This window comes from Pristiophorus japonicus, chromosome 4 (assembly GCF_044704955.1).
Source record: "Pristiophorus japonicus isolate sPriJap1 chromosome 4, sPriJap1.hap1, whole genome shotgun sequence".
NCBI lineage: Eukaryota > Metazoa > Chordata > Chondrichthyes > Pristiophoridae > Pristiophorus > Pristiophorus japonicus.
This window is the reverse complement of record NC_091980.1, coordinates 244,112,788-244,134,849: the sequence shown is the minus strand read 5'-3', so window position 1 is coordinate 244,134,849 and position 22,062 is coordinate 244,112,788. Positions and strand designations below refer to the sequence as shown.

Here is a 22,062-nt window from a genome sequence, read left to right as displayed (position 1 = left end):
TACTATAAAAATATACCTTATGACCCTCTGTCACAGTGACCGTATAACTTTACTAGAGATACACCAGGTCTGAAGTTTTAGATTTTGCTCTCTTTTCAGTATTCCTGCATCACACTGGTCGAGGGGGCAGCTAGATCTGCTCTCAATGCCAGTGAATCAGTAGCTAAAAGTATGCAACAGCAGCCTGGTACAACTTATTTTCTGATTTACCCTCTTCCTTTCAGAAGCATTTGGCACACTAACACCACAAACGATGCAACCGCTAAGTGCCCATCATCATCATAGGCGGTCCCTTGAATGAGGATGACTTGCTTCCACATATGTTTCAATGAAGGACCCAATTTTCCAGTCCTGAACTCCAATTGAAGGGTGGAAGATGCCTGTGCGTGGATTTTTTTTTTTAAAAACACGTGGTGACCGTTGCACATTAGCTAGGCCTTTATCCAGTGGCAAGGATTAACCAGGATGACTGGAGACGTGCTCTGCTGCACGGACCTAGTGCACACACATAGCGCAGTGTGGACTGGCCCGTGCTCTCGGGTCTTCTGGGCCTTGTACCCTCATTTGCCGCTACTCCGCCACGAACTCTCGCCGCACCTCCGTCACGATCCCTCATTACTCCTCTGCACCGATCACTCGTCGCAAGTCTGCTACGACCTTCCCGCTCTTCCGCTGTACCAGGGCCCCGGCAATGCTTCGGCCCACGCTCCAAACAAGTTCCTGATGACGTCACCCAGTCGCCCACCTCAAAGCCGTCGCACGTGTGTCGGCTCGCGCTGGAAGCTACAGTGGCATGCTCCAGCTCTTATAGTCCCGACCTGCTATAAAGGGGGTGGTCTCTATGAGGGGGCCAGGTTCACTTCTGACCAACTTGAGCGGTTCGAATCGCTCCCACGCCCTTGGGTTCTAGACTCTGGATTTATTTGGGGGATGTGACAAAGTGCAAAGGACACTGGTTTGATGCAAAAGAACTTTGATTTTATTAGAGTCAAGAAATTACAAACTTATAATTACTCGAATAAGGAAGTACAATGTCAAAACTTATTAAAGAACAATACCGTACACACTCAGAGAGGGTTACAATAGCTTATAATGACTAATAGAGGACAACACATTACATTCAATGGAGGTTACAGTAGAATTACACCTCCCAATACCTAATCCTAGCTAGGTTAGACTCCAGGGCAGGCAGGGACCATGCTTACCAATCCTTTTGACAGTTAACGGTAGATTGCGGTTTCGTGGTTCGCTGGATGTGATAGGGTCTGCTTGCTGTACCCCGAACGTCGGAGAAGACTTTCTGCTGCGCAATCTTCAGTTGGGTTGAGTCCGCTGATGCGGTAAGGCGCGGTTTGGATCTGTGGGGTAAGTACCCGTTTTCTTTGGTTAGAAATGGGTTTCTACAGTCTTTTAGGTAATGTTTTTCCCGTTGGTAGGTCAGGATCAGATTGTAGAGTGGAAACTTTTCGATTCTTCGGTTTTTTCCCGTTGGAGTTTCGTTTCAAGTTTGATCGATCGCGGTGGTTTTCCGTTGATACCACGTTAGTTGTGGTTGGTTGCTGCCGCGATGGTGATGTTCTTCCTTCCTTCAGGACTTCAGGGCTGGAGAAGTTAGTTTACAACTGTCGCGTTGGTTTCTCTCCTTGTCTTGATGACAACAGCTTGGTCTCGGTTGTATAGCGAAGTGTGTCATCTGAGGTAGTAGCAACCTTGTAGCTACTTAGCAACCCAACCTCTGTTGCAAACAGGGGCCAGTTATAAGATTTCAGTGGTTCTAATCTTGGCGCCAAATCTGTTCAGAATTCTTTGTTTAAATTTGGCGGGCTTGGCTCTTCTTTGTAATATTTTGGTGGGCTCGTTAAAAGTTGATATGTTTTGGGTGGGTTGATGTTCGAAAACTTTCCTGATGGAAATATTAGTTTAGTAATTGCAATGTCCTTTTGTGCTTAGTTTTTCACATACAGACTGGATTGGGCCTCTTTGTGATGGATATGCTGAAATGGTTTTCCAGACTCATGTTGATGGGTAGCTATCTCTGGGTGATTTTTAATGTTAATGTCTCTTGTGGGAAGGATTCTCGAATACCCATTTCTCCAGACAGGTTACTTCAGTCCTCACACCCAGGTAGTCTCCCTTAATCAGGTTGTTTCCCGTTAGTCCTTTTAGGCCCGTCCACAGCCTTGAATTTGTCTTGTAAACGCTCAAAATTCTATTAAAGTTCGCAGTTTCTTCCACTTTAGGGGTTCAAACTTTTTCGGTAGATAGTCCCAAATTAAATTTCCTTTCAAATGAGCCTATACACAGGGGAGGGAGGGGGGGGGGGGGAGGGGTTCTTGTGAATTTTGCACCCCCTTCACTGCGGTGGTGTCCTCTCGCAGGTTGGGGTGGCCCACGATGTTGCAGAGGCCCGGCGCTCCAGCTCTTATACTCCCGACCTGCGGTGGTGTCCTCTTGCAGATCGGGGTGGTCTAAGTGCCACAGCATTATACAAAGCACACAGACTAAAATTGAAAAAAAATACTGATGCAAGAGGAGTTATCCTTTTGGGATTAAGACGTACTATTGCGAAAAAAATGCTTTGCGCTGCACCTAGTTGATTCAGTCAAAAGTGGGAAAACCATTCCATTCTCCAACACAGACATCCCTCAACATTTTAGCATAAATTCAGTTACAAAAAAGGATAAAAGTCCATAAAGGTGATTTTCAAGAGAGAATTGGATATATAGTTAAAAAAGGGTAAAATTGGCATGGCTATGGGGAAAGAGCAGGTGAGTGGGGCTAATTGAATAGCTCTTTCAAAGAGCCGGCACAGACACAATGGGTCGAATGGCTTCCTTCTGTGTTGTATGATTCTATGAGTCACACTCCAGTGCTGTTGTGCATCTGCTCTGTCAAACAAGCAGTTATCATCGGCCAAATACGTGTGATACAAGACCACATTTCCAAACCATAAAGGAGAGGAGAGTTATAGTTTAAGTAACTAAATCAGATGCTTAAGTATGAAAATGTAAAGCCTTAGAAGAATACGGAGATCCAAATGGTTAATTTTTAATGCAGTCATCAATGTATTTAACATTCCCTCAAAAGATGCAAGGAGTTATTCAACAGGATGATAATTCCATTTTGAATCGGTCAACAGCTTTCTGATTTAAAGCAATAATTTACCCCAAGTCAAATGTTCCTAATACTGGGACAGATATTTAAGATTTTTAAACATGTTAAGCCTGGTCTTTGCAGGTTGCTCCGTTCCATCAAGTTGAAAAATGCTACTTCCTACTGCATGATATTCCATTGTTTTTTCTCAGTTCATGTCAATTTGCCCAAATGAGCCACCTGGCTTGAAAATAAGTGCCTAAAAATGCTTCAGCTACCAAGAGAGCACCCATTTCCGGGGTGTGCAAGAACGTGTACATAATGACACAGGGTTTATGAAATAATAGAGCACAGGTGCGCCGATCATATCATATGGATGTCTGGAATAAAAGCGAGAAACTTCTTCAGGAAGGCTAAGTGAGAGTGAGAGACAGAGCAAAAGAGCAAGACAGAGCGAGAGAGACAGGCAGACTTGCACTATACTCTAAACAACTACAAATGGTTAGCTGTGCAGCAACATTGGCAGAAGCCCAGGACCTGTTGGCCCAGATACTGTGCTATAGCACAAAGAAACCTGGACAGAGTGAAAACAATAAACTAATGAGCAGTTTCACTTGGGATAATCATAAGCAGTCTTCACATATGGAGAAGTTGTTATCTCATGCAAATTATTTATATATTTCATGCGATCAAAATGTTTGCTTTCATTTACCAATTTATCAAAAATTACTTTTATTTCTGCTAAAAGATGAATCCGTAAAAGCCAACCCAAGAAACAGGATATTAACATGTAAATTAAATGGTTTAATTGAGTAAGTCAAAACAGTTGGTATTTAATCTAAATGTTACAGCACTTATGTAAATAAACATGTAAATTCTGCAAACTAGGTGCTATGTAGGCCGTTGCTAGGCAAGCATCTTCAACAACTTTCTGGCAGTAAGTTATAGATTTTATTGTGCACTATTTATTCTATCTACATTCCACTCCTTTTATGAAGAATGCAATTGTTCTAAATCAAGGAGAATGCATTAGGGTGGCAAGAATGAGCAATGAAGTTGTGTCCTTCTACAACCATTATTTGCACAAGATTAAATTCCCATGGTGGTATCTCTGCTGCTTAAAAATTCAAGATATTGAAAGACTCCAGTCTTTAAAAACTCAAGCCAAGGCACAAACAATGATGTGAATTGACAGAACAAATCTGAAGTTGGGAAATTTTGCAAAGTGCATTATAAATTTACTACTTATTTAACCAACTGAAAACACCAACAATGGTTCCTAATTTGCGGTAAGCGGCAAAGCAAAGATGCTCGCCGCTGACCCCGAAGAAAGCTGCCCAATGTGGCGAAAACTTGAGGTTTTTCCTATGGCGATGCTGTAGTGACATCAACAAGCTGTCTAAGCAGCCAATCACGTTGAAGAATTTTCAGACAGCAAACCAGAAAATAACAGCGTTTATCCTCACTTTTTAAAATATGTTAGACCAAAATAAAGATTGGGACTTGCACATGGGAATAAGGTAGAAGCTGAAATATCAATAAAGCTTTAAAAATAGTTTTTTTTAAATTGTAATTTTTATCATAATGCAGAGATTTGACATTCCACAAATATAAACGTTTGTTAGGATCACAACAGTTGTTTAGCAGTCAATATGGTTTAAACCCCAGTTACACCTATTCCAACAATGCCCAACATTTAATGGGGTGTTTAACAGCGTTATTACCAGGAAAAGCTCAAGTTTGTGTCAGTTCCACTGATTACACTAATTGCCAGTTACAGGGGGCGGGGGGTCCACAGCACAGCCAATGTCGGAGTAGTGAATGACTGACTGCATTTTTCCTCTTCTCTTCAAAAACAAAATCAAGCATTTTGGCCAATAATGATAGTTTCAAAGATAATATGGACCTACAGGTAGTCATTTGGTTGATTATTCCCCTTACAAAAATACCAGAATGAAATTGAACATCTTCAATACTGGCCACTTTTTGGGTTAGGCAATTAAAAAAAAACAACTGATTTTGACATGCCTTAACCATATAATTAAATTTACTTTTTAAGATTGGAAAAGCTGCCAGTTACTAGTTGAGGGGTCACAGACAAAAACAAGTGTAAAATGCACAGAAGGAGAATGTTACTAGGCTTGTTTTGCTCTTGGACCTTGGTATAAGGATCTGAGGTGGAAGTGTTTAATATAATTGCCAATTACATCAAAATTGCATATGCGCAATAAGTCAGTTATAAAAACACCAATATGTCTAATTAGCTAAATAAATAATAGTTCTTCTTACCGATCAGATCCTAAGAGGTGAAAAACTCTGCTTTTATCGGATATCTCCTGGGTTACCTGATTTGAAAAGTTTAGCAAAAGATTGGTTACATTTCTAAATTTCAACTGTTAAGCTGATCCTTAAATTGGTTATAAAATAAATGCAGTGTAAAGGATGTATATAGGGGCTTGAAATTTACAAGAAGCCCCATGATAACTTGACAATTGCACCATGAGGAGGGCAAGTGATTTATCACTCAGATCTGCTGGGAAATCTGCATTCTTCACTGCTTTTGAGGCTTTTATGAAAAATTGCAGTACTTGGTCAGCAAATTGCACAACATGCTATAAATGCAGAAACTTTCTTTAAAACTGCACCAAATGACATGCCCTCGTGAGCTGTAAAAATACAAATTGGGAACCAATTACTACTGTTTCTACCTCCAAACATCAATGTGAACTAATCAGTATTGTTCTGCAGTAATTTTCTTTCAGTATTGCTGGATTTTACTTAAAAGTGTGCTGCAGTTCAACAGTACAAAACTTACATCAGTTTGAAATAGTAATTATGTTCCAGACATTCTGGAAATTGCTTGGCTGCAGTAAGAAGTTACCAACACTCATTGTCCTAGTTCACACATTTCAGAATGGTTACTTGGACATGTAACTGGAAAGCTGTTACCGTCTGTGGAACTTCCCGTGATGGCTGGACGATCATGTGAGGAGAGACTGGATCAACTGGGCCTTTATTCACTGGAGTTTAGAAGGATGAGAGGGGATCTCATAGAAACGTATAAGATTCTGACGGGACTGGACAGGTTAGATGTAGGAAGAATGCTCCTGATGTTGGGGAAGTCCAGAACCAGGGGACAGAGTCTTAGGATAAGGGATAAGCCATTTAGGACTGAGATGAGGAGAAACCTCTTCACTGAGTTGTTAATCTGCGGAATTCCCTGCCGCAGAGAGTTGTTGTTACCAGTTCATTGGATATATTCAAGAGGGAGTTAGATATGGCCCTTACGGCTAAGGGGATCAAGGGGTATGGAGAGAAAGCAGGAAAGAGGTACTGAGGGAATGATCAGCTATGATCTTATTGAATGGCGGTGCAGGCTCGAAGGGCCGAATGGCCGACTCCTGCACCTATTTTCTATGTTTCTGTGTGTGAAACATTGTCTTCAGTAAAGGGGCAAGGGGCAGTAATCATAGAAACATTTGGTGCAAAAACAAACTTTTGGAAGGTAGGACAGGAGTCCTCAGAAATGTACCACTATATGGGCCCAAGTTTCAGCCTCAGTTGTTCCTGATTTTTTGGAGCAACTGGTGTAGAACGGAGTATCTTAGAAATTTGAATTCTCGGCATTTAGTTTGCTCCAATTCTAGTCAGTTAGAACAGTTTCACTTTGGAACAGAATTTTTTTTTCAAAAGGGGGCATGTCCGGCCACTTGCGCCTGTTTTCAAAGTTTCGGCAGTGAAAACTTACTCCAAACTAACTTAGAATGGAGTAAGTGAAGATTTTTGTACGCTCGAAAAAACCTTGTCTACACTTTAGAAAATCAGGCGTAGGTTACAAATCAAGCGTAGGGAATGGGGGGGGGGGGGCTGTTTAAAGGGAAGTTTACAAACATTAAACACTTCCGTTTTACAAATAAAGAATCATCAATAATAAATGATAAAAACATCAATAAATCAATCAAAAAAAATTAATAAGAAATATATATTTTTTTAAATCAATAAATAAAAATTTTTCTACTTACCGATTGCAGCACCGGGAGCCCTCCAACAGCGTGCTGGGATACCCCCCCCCCCCCCCACCCCACATCCCACAGTGCGTCTCTGTCAGTGTCTCTATCTCTCTGTCTGTGTGTGTCTCTCACTCTGTATCAGTATCTGTGTTTCTGACAGTGAGGGGAGGGGGGCAGAGGGGGAGGGAGAAGGGGGAGAAGGAGAAGGGGAAGGGGGAGGAGGAGGGGAAGGGAGAGGAATAGGGGAAGGGGAGGAGGAGGGGAAGGGGAGGAGAAGGAGGAGAAGGGGGGGAAAGGAGAAGGGGGGGGGAAGGAGAAGGGGGGGGAAGGAGAAGGGGGGGGAAAGGAGAAGGGGGGGGGAAAGGAGAAGGGGGGGGGAAAGGAGAAGGGGGGGGAAAGGAGAAGGGGGGGGAAAGGAGAAGGGGGGGGAAAGGAGAAGGGGGGGGGAAGGAGAAGGGGGGGAAAGGAGAAGGGGGGGGGGAAAGGAGAAGGGGGGGGGGAAAAGGAGAAGGGGGGGGAAAAAGGAGAAGGGGGGGGGAAAAAGGAGAAGGGGGGGGGGAAAAAGGAGAAGGGGGGGGGGAAAAAGGAGAAGGGGGGGGGGGGGAGAGAGAGGAGGCGGGCTGGGCCCAAGACTTCGGGCATGGCCCGTCCCCAGCACCAGATTTACAGGTAGGTGGCGTTGGGTCGGGTCAGGAGGAGCACGGTTTGGGGTCGGGAGCACGGGTCGGAGCCAGTCCGGTCGCAGGGGCGGGGGAGCGGTAGTCAGGTCGGTGTCGTGGTCGGGTCGAGTCGGGGAGCGGGAGTCGAGTCGGGTCGGGAGGAAGCAGGAGCTGGGCGTGGGAGGAGCCTTATTCACGCAGCCCCAGTGAGGCCATTCGGTCAGGGCTAGGGGCTGCGTGCTTCGGGCCCCTCCAACACAGTTTTGGGCGCCTGGAGCTACTGCATATGCGCGCCCACTGTAGCGCGCACGTGCAGAGGTCACGGCACTGTTTTCAGCGCAGGGACCTAGCTCCACCCCCTACAGCTCGTGCTGCGCCGCACCGAAGGCCAGCAGGGAGCCGGAGAATCTGGAAGTTTTTTTTAGGTGCACTTTGTCGTGCGAAAAACGGGCGTCCAGGTCGGGGCTGCGCCATTCTAGGCGCGGCCCGAAACTTGGGCCCTATATGTAGGGGGTTCACCACACAAAAGTTTGAAAACCACTGTATTATACAATTCCAGAGCAGGAGCCAAGTTTAAAAAAAAAATTCGTTCATGGGATTCAGGCATCGCTGGCAAGGCCAGCATTTATTGACCATCCCTAATTGCTCTAGAGAAGGTGGTGGTGAGCCACCTTCTTGAACTGCTGCAGTCTGTATGGTGCAGGTACTTCCACAATGCTGTTAGGGAGAAAGTTCCAGGATTTTGACCCAGCAACGATGAAGGGACAGAGATATATTTCCAAGTCAGGATGGTGTATGATTTGGAGGTGGTGGTGTTCTTGTGTGCCTGCTGTTCTTGTCCTACAAGGTGGTAGAGGTCGTGGGTTTGGGAGGTGCTGCCGAAGAAGCCTTGACGAGTTTCTGCAGTGCATCTTGTAGATGGTACACACTGCAGCCATGGTATGCCGGTGGTGGAGGGAGTGAATGTTTAAGGTGGTGGATGGGGTGCCAATCAAGTGGGATGCTTTGTCCTGGTTAGTGTCGAGCTTCTTGTGTTGTTGGAGCTGCTCTCATCCAGGCAAGTGGAGAGCATTCCATCACAATCCTGACTTGTGCATATTAGATGGTGAAAAGGCTTTGGGGAGTCAGGAGGTGACACTCGCAATATTTATGTGGCTGGTCCGCTTAAGTTTCTGGTCAATGGTGACCAACAGGATGTTGATGGTGAGGGATTCGGCGATGGTAATGCCATTGAATGTCATGGGGCGGTGTTTAGACTTTCACTTGTTGGAGATAGTTATTGCCCTGTACTTGTGGCAAGAATGTTACCATCAGACTAAGCCTGAATGTCATCCAGGTCTTGCTGTATGCAGACATGGACTGCTTCATTATCTGAGGAGTTGCGAACATTCCCTCTTCTGGCCTTATGATGGAGGGAATGTCATTGATGAAGCAGCTGAAGATGGTTGGGCCTAGGATACTGCCCTGAGGAACTCCTGCAACAATGTCCTGGGGCTGTGATTATTGACCACCAACCACCACAACCATCTTTCCTTGTGCTGGGTATAACTCCAGCCAGTGGAGAGTTTCCCCCCTGATTCTTATTGATTTCAGTTTTACTAGGTCTCCTTGATGCCACACCCAATCAAATGCTGCCTTGATATCAAGGGCAGTCACTCTCACCTCACCTCTGGAATTCAGTTCTTTTGCCCATGTTTGAACCATGGCCGCAATGAGTGGTCCTGGAAGAACCCAAACTGGGCAACGTTAAGCATGTTATTGGTGAGTGAGTGCCGCTTGATAGCACTGTTGACGACACCATCCATCACTTTGCTGATGATTGAGAGTGGGTTGATGGGACGGTAATTGTTCGGATTGGATTTGTCCTGCTTTTTGTGGACAGGACATACCTGGGCAGTTTTCCACATCGTCAGATAGATGCCAATGTTATAGCTGTACTGGAACAGCTTGGCTAGAGGCGCAGCTAGTACTGGAGCATAAGTCTTCAACATGACAGCCGGGATGATGTTGGGGCCCATAACCTTTGCTGTATCCAGTGTGCTCGGCCGTTTCTTGATATCACGTGGAGTGAATCGAATTGGCTGAAGACTGGCTTCTGTGGACCTCAGGAGGAGGCAGATATGGTTCATTCACTCGGCACTTCTGGCTGACGATGGTTGCAAATGCTTCAGTCTTGTCTTTTGCACTCATGTGCTGGGCTCCACCATCATTGAGGACAGGTATATTCATGGAGCCTCCTTCTCCCGTTAGTTGTTTAATGGTCCACCACCATTCACGACTGGATGTGGCTATAACTATCGGCAACATTTTTATGTACTTGCTGAGCACATGGTTCACTCTAATCTGAAGTACAGTAGTTGAGTGTGGCCGTTTAAAATGTTGGATTCCCTCACTCCAGTCAATGATTAATTACCCAATAAATATTGCAATGTTAAAATCTACTGCATACTTTGTTAAAATTTCAAATGCCTATTCTAAAAATGCAGTCATATCACACTCTTTTTATAAGTAAGTCAAACTACCAGCACTCTGAATCAGATACTAACATTCATTCCATTTGTTGTTACCAAGGTGCTTGTTGATTGTTTATATTTCAGCACCTTATTTGTATATTCTGCTAACATTGCCTTAAGAAAACCCTTTGTACTGACTAATCCTACTTGGACAAAGGTTTGTTGTACATGAGTGAATGTGTGTGTTTTCCTTAACCTGCAAAATAAGATCTCACACATTTGTGGAAGTGTACGCCAAATAACTAATGGCAAGGTTCTGATAAAAAGCTGCTTTATTAATAAAAAAATAATCTAATTTGAAGAATAGGAAATATGTATGCACACAGATATTGGGCTTGACCATATTCCCCAGTCATTCAAATAATGCTCACAGGGAAAACTTACATAAGTTATTGTATAGAAAGCCCCATTCAGGCCGTTATGCCCATGTCAGTGTTAACTGCCCAAGAGGGCAAATTTTCCAATCCCATTTCCTGTTCTCTCCTTAGCAACTTGGGGAAGGTACCAGAGGGGTACGAGTCAGTGTCTCAGTAAGAAATGGGAAGGGAAAACAATCTATGAAGAAACGTACAATATTTCATGGTACGTGATTCACAACAAAATGTTCATACATGCCGAGACAATTTTATGTTTGTGCATGTTGAATTATAAATGAACATGAAAACCAGTTTTGTTTTGTTCAGAATAGACAAAAAAAAAAATCAATCGAAACAGGACATGTTATGGATAATTATCAACTATTTGCTAACTGGAAGTAATTAGATTGGACTTACTTCATTTGACTTAAAGCTTTTGCCCTGCATACCATGCTTCCAAAAGGCCAGTATACTGTCCTGAAGACACACTGAAAAGGAAGGGGGAGAAATGTGTATTTGCATAAATAAAATACATTTTGCATATTTGAATCTGCATAGTATCTAGGCTCTTGTTAAGGATATAGGTCTAAGTCAAGGGTTTTACTAATACTTCTAAAATAGACACATTTCAAACTATGGATAATTGCACTATAATTGCAAAACATTCACATGGCAATGTGAGTTTTTTTTGGTTATTGACAATCCTATTCATAAATATTTTATGTTTATTATTTGAACACCTAATTTTCAAACAAGTACATTTTGAATCGTAGAATTTTACAGCACAGGAGTCCACCATTTGGCTCACTGACAGGTATCCATTTCATCCCATTTCTTTCCCCTTACACCCTGTTAAACATCTTGATCAAATATTTGTCCACTTCTTTTAAAAGCTATTATGGATTCTGCTTCCACCACTGTTTCTGAAATGGCATTCTATGTCCTAACAACCCTTATAAAAAGAATTATCCTGTCTCTTCCTTCATTCTTTTCTATAGATGAAGTCCTTACTACTAGGGGGATCAAGGGGTATGGCGAGAAAGCAGGAAGGGGGTACTGAATTTGCATGTTCAGCCATGAACTCATTGAATGGCGGTGCAGGCTAGAAGGGCCGAATGGCCTACTCCTGCACCTATTTTCTATGTTTCTATGTTTCTATTCTTTTGGCGATGATTTAACCCTCCAGTGACTGAGTCAACAGCAAAAATGGTTTTCACTTTCTTTACCTCATCAAAACCTCAATTTTGAATACTTTTCCAGACATCCCCTTAACCTTCCTTGTTCCAACAATAAGCACCTCAGTTTCTCTAGTATCTCCTTGGAACTAAATCTTCTCATCCTTAATATCATCTCATTGAAGCTCTTCTGCATGAGCTTGATATCTTTAGAATTATAGAATATAGCACAAAATGAGGCCATTCGATCTCTTATGGCTGTGCCGGTTCTTGGAAAGAGCTATCCAATTAATCCCACTCCCCTGCTCTTTCCCAATAGCCCTGAAAATATTTTCCCTTCAAGTATTTATCCAATTCCTTTTTGAAAGTTACTACTGAATCTGCTTCCGCCACTCTTTCAGGCAGTGCATTCCAGATCACAACTCGCTGCATTAAAAAAATAAATCTTCATAGCCTATCTTAAATCTGCATCCTCTTACCAACCCTTCAGCCACTGGAAACAGTTTCTCATTTACTCTATCAAAACGGTTCATACATTTCAACATCTCTAAATCTTCTCTGCTCGAAGAAAAACAACCCCATCTTTTCCAGTCTCTACACACAACTGAAGTCCATCATCCCTGGTACCAGTATAGTAACTCTCTTCTTCTGCACCCTCTCTAAGGCCTTGACATCCTTCCTAAAATTTGGTGACCAGAATTGAAAACAATATTCCAGCTGAGGCCTAACCAGTGTTTCATAAAAAAAGGTTCAGGAAACTTCCTTGGTTTTGTACTCTATACCCCTATTAGAAAACCAAGGATCCCGTATGCTTTTTTTTTTAAATAAAAGGAAATGTCTCATCAACTTGTCCTGCCACCTCCAAAAATTTGTGTACAAAGTCTCTGTTCCTGCATCCCATTTAAAATTGTACCAGTTTATATTGCATCCCCTCATTCATCCTACCAAAATATATCACTTCACACTTCCCTGCGTTAAATATCATCTGCCATATGTACTCCTGAAGTCTGTTACTATCCTCCTCACTGTTTATTACATTTCTGAGTTTCGTGTCATCGTCAAACTTTGAAAATGTGCCCTGTACACCCAAGTCCAGGTTATTAATATACATCAAAAAATGGCCACCCAATACTGACCCCTGGAGAACACCAATGTATACTTCCCTCCAGTCTGAAAAACAACCATCCACCACTATTCTCTGCTTTCTGTCCCTTTGCCAATGTAATTTTGCTTACAAGCCTATTCTGTGGTACTTTGTCAAATGCCTTTTGAAAATCCATATACACATCAACCACACTACCCTCAACAACCCTCTCCGTTACTTCATGAAAGAACTCAATCGAGTTGGTCAAAGACGATTTGCCTTTAACAATCTGTGCTGACTTTCATTTATTAACCCATCATTTTCCAACTGCCAATTAATTTTGTCCCAGATTATTGCCTCAGTTTCCCCACTACCACCACCATTAGGCTTACTGGCCAGTAATTGACGGGTTTATCCCTCTCCCCTTTTTGAACATTTGCAATCCTGCAGTCCTCTGGAACCACCTCCATATCTAAGGAGGACTGGAAGATTGTGGCCAGATCCTTTGAAATTTCCACCCTCAGCAACCTAGGATGCATCCCATCCGGACTAGGTGAGTTTTCTCCTTTGAGTAGTGCCAACCTTTCAAGTACCCTCTATTATTTTTATTCGATCCAACATCGCTACTACCTCCTCCTTTACTACTGCAATGGCAGCATCCTCCTCTCTAGTGGAGAGAGATGCAAAGTACTCATTTAGCACCTCAGCCATGCAATCTGCCTCCACAAGATGATCCTTCATAAATAATGGCCCGGAACTTGCGATCCTGATGACCCCACTCCCTCTACCCACCCAATCTACCAGCCTATCTTAAAATGGTTTTGCATTCTGAAAGTTAGAGAAATAGATTTTACTCCATAAATTTATCTAAAAAATTGCAACAATTTATGCATCAAACTATTGGGCAATTTACTTACCTACTGATTCAATGCAAAAGTCAAAACTTAGCTCTGATGCCAACTTTTTGCTCGATTTCAATTTACCGTGTAGATTTACAATTTTGACATTTTCTGAAATAGAATAAAATGTGGAAAATGTATTACAGAAGTGCAACAGTAAAAAATCTGCTGTGCATCAAGCTCCACCTTTTCAGACTGTTCCACGACGACATGCAGGCCATGATCCTTACCAACAGATCCATTACAGACCCAATCCACGTCCGGACCGGGGTCAAGCAGGGCTGCGTCATTGCCCCAACTCTCTTCTCAATCTTCCTCGCTGCCATGCTCCACCTCAGTCAACAAGCTCTCCGCTGGAGTGGAACTAAACTACAGAACTAATGGAAACCTGTTCAACCAACGCTGCCTCCAGGCCAGGTCCAAGACCACCCCAACCTGTCGTCGAGCGACAGTACACGGACGACACCTGCGTCTGCGCACATACAGAGGCTGAACTCCAAGTCACAGTCAACGTATTTACTGAGGTGTACGAAAGTATGGGCCTTATGCTAAACATCCGCAAGTCCTCCACCAACCTGTCCCCGCCGCACAGTACTGCCCCCCAGTAATCAAGATCCACGGCGTGGCCCTGGACAACGTGGACCATTTCCCATACCTTGGGAGCCTCTTAAAGCAGACATTGATGACGAGATTCAACACTGCCTCCATTACGCCAGTGCAGCCTTCGGCCGCCTGAGGAAAAAAAGTGTGTTTGAAGACCAGGCCCTCAAATCTGCCACCAAGCTCATGGGCTACAGGGCTGTAGTAATAGCTGCCCTCATGTACAGTAGACACCTCAAGTCGCTGGAGAAATACCACCGATGTCTCCGCAAGATCCTGCAAATCCCCTGGGAAGACAGATGCACCAACGTTAGCATCCTCGACCAGGTCAACATCCCCAGCATTGAAGCACTGACCACACTTGATCAGTTCCGCAATAGGCAGGCCGCATAGTTCGCATGCCAGATATGAGACTCTCAAAGCAAGCGCTCTACTCTGAACTCCTTCACGGCAAATGAGCCAAAGGTGGACAGATGAAACATTGCAAGGATATCTTCAAAGCCTGTGGTTCTCGTATTGGACTGTTCGGCTACATAAGGACTCATTTTTAGAGTGGGAGCTAGTCTTTCTCGATTCCAAGGGACTGCCTGTGATGATGATTTTAAAAATCATGTTCCAATGCAATCTTTGATTAATTGCTCATGAAGAGATCATGGCGGCATCGAAGGTATCTCAGTTAGATCGACGTTTCAGAAATTGTCATGATTGTCATATTTCCTTGATAAATTATTAGATTAAGATGCAGGTAGTAGGGATGTTTGGTTCTTCAAAAATTTGATCAGTATGTTGTGATCTTTGGTGAAATTCAAACAGGGTTGATGTTACAAAGCTAGGTGGGTAAGTAAGCTGTGAGAAGGACACAGAGCCTACAAAGGGATATAGACAGGTTAAGTGAGTGGACAATAAGGTGGCAGATAGAGTATAATGTGGGGAAATGTGAAGTTTTTCACTTTGGTAGGAAGAATAGAAAAACAGAATATTTTTTAAATGGTGAGAAACTATTAAATGCTGGTGTTGAGAGAGATTTAGATGTCATCGTACAGGAAACACAAAGTTAGCATGCAGGTACAGCAAGCAATTAGGAAGGCAAATGGCATGTTGGCCTTTATTACAAGGGGGTGGAGTACAAGAGTAAAGGAGCTAGAAATTCAGTAACGCCCCGTTTGGAATATTGAAAAATTAGCAGCAGACGCTTATGATTCCACTAAGTTGGCTGTTAGCGCTCCAGGAAAGAACTGGAGCGCTATATCAAGCGCTAATGACCTCAGTAGGGCGCACCAGGGACTCTACCCACAGAGCGCTAATGAATTTCAGGTGCAATGCAATCGGGAATGATCCATCACATTGACTCCCTCCAGCTCTTAAAAGGGGAGGTTCCATTATTGTGCAGATCCTCATTATTAACATTGCTGGCTGTGAAGGCGACCTGCAAGCAACTGAATCCGGTAATTCTCATGGCTGATACCAGTCCGAGAGAGAGAGCTCGCCATTTCAGTGACCAGGCTTTGGAAGCATTGATCGCTGGAATGGAACGAAGGAGGGTAGCTGTTCCTGGCCCCAGGTTTTCAGGGAAAGGAGGAGGGAAGTGGCCCAGGGGGTCTCGGCCAGCAGTATGGTCATCAGGAGCCTGACACGGCGCTGGAAGAAATTCAACAAACTCACTCAGGTGGTCAGGGTGAGTACATGCTTCAACAGATCCTACATACCAGCATCTGAATCTCAGTCTGTACACACTGCACAAACCCCACACCCCCAGCACTCTTCCAGCAAGCATCTCCACCTACTAAAACTCACATCCACATCTCAAGCCTCGCCTACATTGCAGCTATTCAATGCACATCTCCCAAATACATAAGCTGCACTCTGACACACACATTTGTTTCTTTTGCAGCCCAAGATGGCCCACAATAGGAGGGAGCAGCAGAGAATAAGCAGGGCGTGATGTGCAACTCCAGCAGCTTACAGACTTGGAGTGTTGTGACTCATCGAGCAACAGGCGGTGGGCGCCGTGGCCATCGGCGATGTCGACCCCCTTGGGGGCAACGGTATCTTCATCCCCCTCCTTCCCCTTCCCCCTCAAGTCAGAATCCTTTCTCACTTTCCAGCACCGGATATGGTCCACATTCCTTGCATCATTCCTAACCCCCTGCCCTCACCTTAACGCGAGTCTTGTGTCTTTATGCTTTCATATAATCAGCAACCAGATGACCAGCCTCTGTCCCCAAGCCCCCCAGTGAGAGTGAGGCAGGAGAAGAGGAAGAGCAAAGCATCGCGTCACTGCATCTTTCACCTGCGTACACCACCTCAGATACTTGCACTACTTGATCTTTAGAGGCAAGTGTAGTAGAGGAGTCTACATTGGGTGATGCACCGGGAATGAGCAGGCTGCAGCAAGGCCGGGGGAAAAGCGTATCTCGGGAGCCAACTCCCCGGGGGGCGAGTTCGCGTTCACATGCGAGTTCTACTGCAAAGGACTCAGGACGTAGCTAAGATGAATACATGGCTTGAGGAGTGGTGCAAGAGGGAGGGATTCAAATTCCTGGGACACTGGAATCGGTTCTGGGGGAGGTGGGACCAGTGCAAACCGGACAGTGTGCACCTGGGCAGAGCCAGAACCAATGTCCAAAGAGGAGTGTTTGCTAGTGCTGTTGGGGAGGGGTTAAACTTTGAATTTTGAGCCGGGGTTCGGTGAGTGTCGCAGGCCTGCCCGAGGCGGGGGGGGGGGGGGGGGGGGGGGAGAAGAGAGAAAGAGAATCCGAGCCACATCGCTGCCATCCTGGGCTCTAGAGCCGCGCCGACCCCGCGTCCAGCTCGCCCGCTCCTAACACTCTGATCCTTCTTTATATTTCAGCATGGAAGCGCCGCCTTCTGAGCAAATAAGCAGCACGATGGCCGAGGAATGGCGAGTGGCCGGGGTTCAGGGCCTGCGGCTCTGGGGAGATTGCAACTGAGCGCGGGCCGGGCCGGGTGGAGGGTGGGGGATGGATGGTGGTGCTCAGGAGGGAGGGGGGGGGGGGGCGGGGATGAATAGGGAATGATCAGCCATGATCTTATTGAATGGTGGTGCAGGCTCGAAGGGCCTACTCCTGCACCTATTTTCTATGTTTCTATATTTCTAACTAATATGGCAAAGGGATGGGAACCTATGCAGGGAGACAGAGGGAAATAAAATGGGGGCAGAAGCAAAAGATAGAAAGGAGAATAGTAAAAGTGGAGGGCAGAGAAACCCAAGGCAAAAATCAAAAAGGGCCACATTACAGCAAAATTCTAAAGGGTCAAAGAGTGCTAAAAAGATAAGCTTGAAGGCTCTGTGCCTCAATGCGAGGAGTATTCGTAACAAAGGTGTATGAATTAACTGTGCCGGCAGCTATTAACGATTATGATATAATTGGGATTACGGAGACATGGCTCCAGGGTGACCAAGGCTGGGAACTCAACATCCAGGGGTATTCAACATTCAGGGGTATTCAACATTCAGGAAGGATAGACAGAAAGGAAAAGGAGGTGGGGTAGCATTGCTGGTTAAAGAGGAAATTAACGCAATAGTAAGAAAGGTCATTAGCTTGGATGATGTGGAATCTGTATGGGCGGAGCTGCGGAATACCAAAGGGCAGAAAACGCTAGTGGGCATTGTGTACAGACCACCAAACAGTAGTAGTGAGGTTGGGGATGGCATCAAACAGGAAATTAGGGATGCGTGCAATAAACGTACAGCAGTTATCATGGGAGACTTTAATCTACATATAGATTGGGCTAACCAAGCTGGTAGCAATGCAGTGGAGTGCATTAGGGATGGCTTTCTCGACCAATATGTCGAGGAACCAACTAGAGAGCTGGCCATCCTAGACTGGGCCTTATGCAACGAGAGAGGATTAATTAGCAATCTGGTCGTGCGGGGCCCCTTGGGGAAGAGTGATCATAATATGGTAGAATTCTTCATTAAGATGGAGAGTGACACCGCTAATTCAGAGACTAGGGTCCTGAACTTAAGGAAAGATAACTTCAATGGTATGAGACATGAATTGGCTAGGAATAGACTGGAAAATGATACTTAAAGGGTTGACAGTGGATAGGCAATGGCAAACATTTATAGATTACATGGATGAACTTCAACAATTGTACATCCCTGTCTGGATTAAAAATAAAACGGGGAAGGTAGCTCAACCGTGGCAAACAAGGGAAATTAGGGATAGTGTTAAATCCAAGGAAGAGGCATATAAATTGGCCAGAAAAAGCAGCAAACCTGAGGACTGGGAGAATTTTAGAATTCAGCAGAGGACAACAAAGGATTTAATTAGGAGGGAGAAAATAGAGTATGAGAGGAAGCTTGCAGGGAACATAAAAATTGACTGCAAAAGCTTCGACAGATATGTGAAGAGAAAAAGATTAGTGAAGACCAACTTAGGTCCTTTGTAGTCAGAATCAGATGAATTTATAATGGGAAACAAAGAAATGGCAGACCAATTGAACAAATACTTTGGATCAGTCTTCACTAAGGAAGACACAAATAATCTTCCAGAAATATTAGGGGTTTGAGGGTCTAGCGAAAAGGAGAAACTGAAGGAAATCCTTATTAGTCAGGAAATTGTTAGGGAAATTGATGGGATTGAAGGCCGATAAATCCCCAGGGCCTGATAGGCTGCATCCCAGAGTACTTAGGGAAGTGGCCCTGGAAATAGTGGATGCATTGGTAATCATTTTCCAACATTCTATTGACTCTGGATCAGTTCCTATGGACTGGAGGGTAGCTAATGTAACAGCACTTTTTAAAACAAGAGGGAGGGAGAGATAAAACAGGGAATTATAGACTGGTTAGCCTGACATCAGTGGTGGGGAAAATGTTGGAATCAATTATTAAAGATGAAATAGCAGCACATTTGGAAAGCAGTGACAGGATCGGTCCTAGTCAGCATGGATTTATGAAAGGGAAATCATGCTTGACAAATCTAGAATTTTTGAGGATATAACTAGTAGAGTGGACAAGGGGGAACCAGTGGATGTGGTGTATTTGGACTTTCAAAAGGCTTTTGACAATGTCCCACACAAGAGATTAGTGTGCAAAATTAAAGCACATGATATTGGGGATAATGTACTGACGTGAATAGAGAACTGGTTGGCAGGAAGGAAGCAGAGAGTTGGAATAAACGGGTCCTTTTCAGAATGGCAGGCAGTGACCAGTGGGGTGCCGCAGGGTTCAGTGCTGGGACCTCAGCTATTTACGATATACATCAATGATTTAGATGATGAATTGAATGTAGTATCTCCAAGTTTGCAGATGACACTAAGCTGGATGGTGGTGTGAGCTGTGAGGAGGATGCTAAGAGGCTGCAGGGTGACTTGGACAGGTTAGGTGAGTGGGCAAATGCATGGCAGATGCAGTATAATGTGGATAAATGTGAGGTTATCCACTTTGGTGGCAAAAACAGGGAGAGATTTTGTGTGAATGGTGACAGATTAGGAAAAGAGGTGGTGTAACGAGACCTGGGTGTCATGGTACATCAGTCATTGAAGTTTGGCATGCAGGTACAGCAGGCGGTGAAGGCAGCAAATAGCATGTTGGCCTTCATGGCCAGAGGATTTGAGTATAGGAGCAGGGAGGTCTAACTGCAGTTCTACAGAGCCTTGGTGAGGCCTCACCTGGAATATTGTGTTCAGTTTTGGTCTCCTAATCTGAGGAAGGACGTTCTTGCTATTGAGGGAGTACAGCAAAGGTTCACCAGATTGATTCCCGGGATGGCAGGACTGACATATGAGGAGAGACTGGATCAACTGGGCTTGTATCCACTGGAGTTTAGAAGAATGAGAGGGGATCTCATAGAAACATAAAATTCTGACAGGATTGGACAAGTTAGAGGCAGGAAGAATGTTCCCGTTGCTGGGGAGTTCCAGAACCAGGGGTCACAGTCTAATAATAAGGGGTAAGCCATTTAGGACTGAGATGAGGAGAAACTTCTTCACTCAGCGAGTGGTTAACCTGTGGAATTCTCTACCGCAGGAAGTTGTTGAGGCCAGTTCATTGGATATATTCAAAAGGGAGTTAGATATGGCGCTTACGGCCAAAAGAATCAAGGGGTATGGAGAGAAAGCAGGAAAGGGTACTGTGTTTGAATGATCAGCCATGATCTTATTGGATGGCGGTGCAGGCTCGAACGGCCTACTGCTGCACCTAATTTCTATGTTTCTATGAGGACCTCGATGGGAAGGCATTCACAAGGGTGATGGCCACGCACTCAAAAGATGATAGGTGCAATGGCAATGGTGCCGGAGATCCTCTCGGCCATGGTAGCGAACGTGGAGGAGTCCACCTCCAACATTGCACAGAGCTCTGCGCACACCATGGAGCCCATCATTTCCAGTCTGCAGACGATGGTTGGCTCCCAGAGAGACCTGGGGACCCAAACCTCATGATGCGTGTCATGTCGATGTGGCAGCTTCTATTGCAGCACAGGCAGAAGCCATGCAACATCTTAGTGCTATAATGCAGACAATGGTTGGTGGCATCGAGTCTCAAGACTGCTCTCATGCAGTCTCAGCTTCATGCCATTGTCGCTGGGTCCACCACAGTCCATCGGGGATTTCACTGTCGCCAAAGGCCACCAATCTTTGCTCCAGAAGATTGGTAGGGATGCTGAGATGCTTCCCCAGGGGAGTGGCAGTGGGTCAGTGGTGCAGGAGCCTGCTGTCCTCCCACAGGATGACAGCATTCCTGATTCCATCACTGCCACTCCGCCATTTCATTTGTCGCTGCTTTTCGTCCAACCAGCCCACTGCCACCGCCCATCCTGAGGTGGGGCAGTGTACAGCTGGGCCTTCCAGGCCCAGAGCTGGTCGAGGGCATCTTGAAAGGCCATCTGTAGTCTCTGACACAGACACTCAGCAGCCTTCTATCAGCCCTGCTGCAGCTGCTGGGGAGACACTACATAGGAGCAGTAGATTAGGAAAAGGCAGTGTAAGAGGGGAAGTAAGGGTTTGCACAAGTGTGATTAGTTAATATTGTTGTTGTTTGTGTGGTCACTGAATTTGGATAAATTTATTAATGCAATGTGGCAGATTTGGTGCTGTTTCTCATTTCAGCTTTGCGCTGTGATATGGAATGAGAAATTAATGGAATGATGGGGATGTGCTGAGCAACCGGGAAGTGGCCTCGAATTCATTGGAACCGAAGTCTGATGAAACGGTCACAGATCATCCTTCCACAAGGCTGATTGAGTGTCTGCCTCCTCCCTCGCTGCTGTTAGTGTTCCTGTTCCTCCTCCTCCTCCTCCCCCCCCCCCCCCCCGAGGTGGTGCGGCTATGGCTGGTGGCAATAGATGCATCCTCATGATGGCCAAGTTATGCAGCATCATCATAGGCAGTCTCTCGAAATTGAGGAAGGCTTGCGTCCACTCAAAGTGAGTTCTCAGGTGGCTGTACAGTCCAATGCATGAATTACGTAAGTACATAAGAAATAGGTGCAGGAGTAGGCTACCTGGCCCCTCAAGCCTGTTCCGCCATTTAATATCATGGCTGATCTGATTATGGACTCAGCTCCACTTCCCTGCCCGCTCCCCATAACCCTTTATTCCCTTATCGCTCAAAAATCTGTCCATCTCTGCCTTAAATATATTCAATGACCCAGCCTCCACAGCTCTCTTGGACAGAGAATTCCATAGATTTACAACTCTCAGAAAAAA

The 22,062-nt window shown here is 44.9% G+C and overlaps 1 protein-coding gene across 3 annotated transcripts in view; it reads right to left on the bottom strand.

Moving 5' to 3' along the window:
* map4k5 (mitogen-activated protein kinase kinase kinase kinase 5) overlaps nucleotides 1-22,062 on the bottom strand; it is a 285,168-nt gene that overhangs the window by 2,218 nt on the left and 260,888 nt on the right. For all 3 annotated transcript variants that reach the window (XM_070879237.1, XM_070879238.1, XM_070879239.1), the window contains 3 exons: nucleotides 13,808-13,900; nucleotides 11,049-11,119; nucleotides 5,383-5,438 (listed from right to left, as the gene is read on the bottom strand). In XM_070879237.1, coding sequence (XP_070735338.1) covers nucleotides 5,383-5,438; nucleotides 11,049-11,119; nucleotides 13,808-13,900 — 220 coding nt within the window. The remainder of the gene's footprint in view (nucleotides 1-5,382; nucleotides 5,439-11,048; nucleotides 11,120-13,807; nucleotides 13,901-22,062) is intronic.